The sequence below is a fragment of the Papilio machaon genome, chromosome 16 (genome assembly GCF_912999745.1).
Source record: "Papilio machaon chromosome 16, ilPapMach1.1, whole genome shotgun sequence".
In the NCBI taxonomy this organism is placed as follows: Eukaryota; Metazoa; Arthropoda; class Insecta; order Lepidoptera; family Papilionidae; genus Papilio; species Papilio machaon.
Genome location: NC_060001.1, coordinates 16,271 through 21,566, shown reverse-complemented (window position 1 = coordinate 21,566; position 5,296 = coordinate 16,271). Strand labels below are relative to the sequence as shown.

Below are 5,296 nucleotides of genomic sequence, written 5' to 3'. Positions count from 1 at the left end.
GTTCCCTGCCGTGGGTGCTAGAGGCGGAGGTGCTCGCGGCAGTCCACACTTGGCGCGAGCGAAGAACCATGACTGACGGACCCCCGCCCTTAAGGGTCGAGGTCGAAACCCACAGAAAGGAAAGGCGAGAAGCAGCCGTGGCCAAATGGCAACGCCGCCTCCGCCAGACGCGGGCTGGTGCCAGGACAATTGAGGCAATCTGTCCAGTTCTCGTGGCGTGGCTGAGGAGAAAACACGGGGTGGTCACTTTCCGTTTGGCGCAGGTGCTGTCGGGGCATGGCTGCTTCGGCAGTTATCTGCGCCGGATTGGGAGGGAGCCGTCTGCAGTGTGCCACCATTGTGACGATTGCCCCGAGGACACTGCCCAGCACACGCTGGCGGAGTGCCCGGCATGGACACAACAGAGACGAGACCTCGTGGCCGTAGTGGGCAATGATCTCTCACTGCCGGCCACAATAACATCGATGGTGGAATCGGACGGGGCCTGGAAGGCCGTCCAAGAATTTTGCGAGGTTGTGATGAACATCAAGGAGGAGGCGGAGAGGGCACGGGAGGCGGCTAGTCAAGACGCCATCCGCAGCCGCCGCACGGGAGGGAGAAGACGGGCATTCGCCCGGAATATCCCACCCTGACAGAACTCGGGTGGCGAGCTAGGGGACGCTCGCCACTCAGGAAGAGTAGACGAGGGCGCGACGGTTTCCCGCGCGAACAGCTGAGGTCGAAGGACGAGGAGGCGTAGAGCCAATCACTGCCGGGGGCGTGTGAAGAATACTTTATAGTGTACCCATGCCCCGGTGAAAGGTGACACGAGGAAACCAGTGGAGTTTAGTTGGTATGCTCCCGCTTCTCGGGAGAGAGCCCAACATAACCACCAAGCCATCCCCAGGCGCGGTGTGTATGCGGGAACGCATTCTCCACTTAAAAAAAAAAAAAAAAAAAAAAAAGGTTAGGTTAGGTTCCACGGACCTGCTCGGTTGTCCGAGTGGGCGGAGAGGTGAACTCCGACGTGGCGCGTCCCCGGGTGGTGGATAGGGGAACGCCCCGGCATATTGCTGGGGTAGGGCTTTTTTCGCCCCGCGAACCAAACACCAACAAACCCGCAAGTCCGCACTCAGCGGAAACGGGGGCTCTGCGCATTGAGCGTGGGGCCGCGAGGAAGAAAACCTCTATAAAAAATTACCCTGGTGGCAACACCACACTTGGTCGCCCACTGGTCTTCATGATCGGTGGACGCCAAGTAAACCGTAATCCGCATTGAGCGGACCGGGGGCCCTGCGCACTGAGCGTGGGGCTGCGAGGAAGAAAACCTCTCTAAAAAATTACCCCTTTCTGGGCGGAAACGCCCCGCGCGGCGGCTGGCTTCGGCCACCGTCGGGCAAACCGTAAACCCGCACGGAGCGGGAACGGGGGCTCCGCGCACTGAGCGCGGGGCTGCGAGGAAGAAAACCTCTATAAAAAATCACCCTAATCCCAAGCATCGCCGCCCGGCGAAGGGATGAATCGTTGGTGGGAGACCAGCGGCGAGGGCGGCAACACCGGGGGGGGCTTTTAAGGGGAAAAAACAAAAATGAGCGCGACGAATAAAGAAAAAACTACCCGGGAGGGTCCCGTTCGCGGGGAATCCCTTGGTGGGTCGGACAGCCGGCCCATCGGCCCCATTGTATACGGGGGGGCCATTCGCCGTGTGAAGGAGGAGAGAAGGTTAGGGTCAAATGGAGGAAGTAGAGAGGAGAAGGAGAAGGAGAGAGATAGAGTGAGGAGGCTGTCTGATTCAGATTCAACAGACAGCAGGGGCTCCATGGCAAGCGCTTCCAGCCGCTTTGCTTCCATGGAGTCCCTAGACCAGGAAGGTGCCGGAAGATTCTGGAGTGAGGGCCGCGGCCAGAAGAGGCCCAGAGATAAGGAGTTGAGCGGCAGCTCCACAGACACCCCCGCCAAAGGGGTACACAAAAGAAGGGGACGCGGCCGTCCGCCAACTACCGGCGAATACGTCGGGCTGGCGGCCGCCAAAGAATCTTTACGAAGAGCGACAGAAGCGGAGATGAGGGCACGAGCCGAGGCAGAGCTCCTCGACTCGGTTTTGGAGGCCCGCAAGACCCGCTCGGCCATAGTCGCGGCAGGCCCATCTACTGCCGCGCCAATGGCAAACGAAGAAGACACGGCGACCACCGTCCTCAAACGGATTGGGTCCAGCCTAGACGTGGTTGAGAAAGTTGCAAAGAAATCGTCCAACTTAAAAGGGACCTTCGTGCGCGCACTGCAAGACGCGGTCAGTGCCATTAAGGAAGACGTTGCTGGCCTTGCGCAGAGGACGATATCGGATGAAACACGCGCCTTGCAGGCAGATAACACCCGCCTGCAAGCTGATATGGCCAGCCTCCGCAAGGAGCTGAATGAGATGCGCCAGGAGATGGAGAGGGTGCGGAAACAGGGTTCCGCCAATGCCCTCATGGACACGACAATGGAGGCCGTCCCTGTCCGGCCCCCACCACAACCACAAGCAGAGTCCTCCCTAGAGGACATATGTCGGGCGGTAATGGTCCAGGTGGGCGGTATGCTCAACGCCCGCCTGGCTTCCCTAGAGGATAGGTTGCTCCCTGAAAGGAATATGCGACCACCATTGGCGTCGGATAAAAACAAGGAAGACCGCACATATGCGACTGCGACCGCGAAGCCCAAACCCGCACCATCTTCGGGTACTCAAAAAACAGCTGGGACGAAGGCGCCCCCGGTGCCAGCACAGCCCGGTTCCAGTGGGCTCACGCGCCAGCCGCCTACCGTGCCCAAGAAGAGCAAAAAAGGCTCCAAAAAAGGAACCAAAAAGAAGAAGAAAACTCGGCCGTCGACTGGCGAGAACCTTAAGTCCTCCTCTGTCGCCCCCGTAGCACCATCAAATGCCCCTCCTCGCCGTCCTCTTAACCCGGACGCGCTCGAGGAAAATTGGGTCACCGTAGGGAGGAATGGTAAAGCGCAACGGCACAAGTCGAAAGCGGCTCCCACGCAGGCATCAACATCCCCGCCTGCACCGCGGCCGCAGAGACTTAAAGTGCCTCGGAGCTCTGCCGTGGTCGTTACACTTACTGAAGCGGCCATCAATAGGGGGCTGACGTATAGCAGCGTCCTGAAAGAGGCGAAATCGAAGCTCGATTTAAAAGAGGCGATCGGCGTAGAAGCGGTGCAATTCCGTCGGGCGGTCACCGGGGCTACTATCATCCGCATCCCCGGCGCCACCAGCGCCCCAAAAGCAGATATCCTGGCGCAAAAGCTCCAGGAAATTTACAAAAGTGACGACATTAAGGTCTCCAGACCCGAAAAAATGATTGACGTTAAGATCGAAGGTCTGGACGACTCTACTACACCAGAAGAAATCAAAGAAGCCATAATCAAAAAAGGGGCATGCACGGCAGACCAGGTCCGAGCTGGCCAACTCCGCCAGAACAGATATGGTCTTTTCGACATCTGGGCCCAGGTCCCTGTCACAACAGCAAAGAAGCTAGTGACCGGCCGCTTCTTAGTGGGCTGGGTAGCTGCCAAGGTCACGATTGGCAGACCAAGGGAGCTACGCTGCTACCGATGCATGCAGCAAGGACATACAGCGAGTCGCTGCGACGCGGAGGACCGCAGCCGGCTCTGCTATAAATGTGGACAAGAAGGCCACAAGGCCGCATCCTGCCCGTCGCAACCGAACTGCATCCTGTGCACGGCGGCGGGCAAGGATGCCAAACACCGGCTGGGGAGTTTAAATTGCTCGGCGCCCAGAAAAACGGTCCCCAAGAGAGCGCTAGCGGAAGTAGCACGTAGCGCGCCCCCACCGAGCGGGGAAGAAATGGAGATAGCGGAAGCCGTGCAAAATTAATATGGCCCTTCGAATACTTCAAGCGAACCTCAACCACTGTGCCCGAGCTCAGGATCTGTTTATACAGAGCTTGGCACAGTGGTCGATAGACCTAGCAGTGGCATCCGAGCCGTATCTGGTCCCGGATAGAAACAATTGGGTGGGAGACTTAGAACATCTTGTCGCGATATACACAGGCGGCAACCCCCCAATTGTTTCCTCCAAAAGAGGAAGAGGATGTGTCGGTGTCAAAGTCGCCGGCATGGCTTTAATTGGCGTATACTTCTCTCCAAATCGTCCGTTGGCAGACTTTGAAGAATACTTGGAAGAGGTCAGTTCGCTCGTCCAGTGGGGAAGACCGCTCGGGGTTGTCGTGGCCGGGGACCTAAATGCCAAATCAAGGGCCTGGGGATCCTCGGTCTCAGACAGTCGCGGCGAGATACTTTTGTCATGGATGGCGCAACATGACCTGGCGCCACTTAATACGGGCTCCGTGCACACCTGCGTGCGCATGCGGGGCGGGTCTGTCGTAGATGTCACCCTTGCGAGTCCCGCCCTGGCATGCCGCGTGCAGGGCTGGGAAGTGTTGACTGAGGTGGAGACGTTATCGGACCACCGCTACATCCGGTTCGATATTCTCCCCTCGTCAGCGCCCCCGACCAGTCGGAGCATCGCCATTCCCCAGGAGATCGGACAGATGTGGTCGTTAAGATCTCTAGACCGAGAGACAGTGGAACTCGCCGCCATAGTGGGGACGTGGTCCTACAGAATGGAGAATAAATGTGTCGACGACGGTGTGCAATGGCTTGGCGAGGTACTCGAGCACATATCGGACTGCGCCATGAACAAAGTTCAACCGTCGCCGCGGCGACGTAATCGAGTGTACTGGTGGTCGGATAGCCTTTCACAGTTGCGCTCTGCCTGTGTGGCTGCCCGCCGCCGGTACACTCGATACCGTAGAAGACGTCCCGGATGGGAGGAGTCTCAGGAACGGCGTCTCTACACCGCATACCAAGAAGCCAAAAAGGCCCTGCGGTGTGAGATCGCCATTTCCAAAGACCAGGCCTGGGAGGAGTTCTTGAGCAGCCTAGAGTCAGACCCATGGGGCCGGCCGTACAAACTCGTTATGAGCAAGCTGCGCCCCTGGGCTCCCCCCCTTACTTCAACTCTAGACCCGGCACTACTTACATCTATTGTGTCGGCGCTCTTCCCTCTCAGCGCCCGAAGCACCGAATATGACTTCTCCGCCTCGATACCGGCCGGTTCTGTCCCGGAGGTAACCGAGGCGGAGATAAACTTGGCCAAGATTAAAATGCAGTGCAAGCGCACCGCCCCAGGTCCAGACGGGATACATGGGAGAGTGCTTGCACTAGCACTTCAAAACGGACTTGACGAACAGCTCGCGACACTGCTCACTAAGTGTCTAGAAGAAGGAGATTTCCCGACAATCTGGAAAACTGG

At 58.3% G+C, this 5,296-nt stretch overlaps 1 protein-coding gene across 1 annotated transcript; it reads left to right on the top strand.

Annotated features, from left to right (window-relative positions):
* The first annotated feature begins 1,567 nt into the window (after nt 1-1,567).
* On the top strand, nt 1,568-3,856 carry LOC123721787. Its single transcript, XM_045681601.1, has one exon. The coding sequence runs from the start codon at nt 1,568-1,570 to the stop codon at nt 3,854-3,856; it is 2,289 nt and encodes a 762-aa protein (XP_045537557.1).
* Nucleotides 3,857-5,296: the final 1,440 nt, after the last annotated feature.

Bases quoted from the DNA above. Each gene is read 5' to 3' on its own strand.
- LOC123721787 (XM_045681601.1), top strand. From the start codon at position 1,568: ATGAGCGCGACGAATAAAGAAAAAACTACCCGGGAGGGTCCCGTTCGC.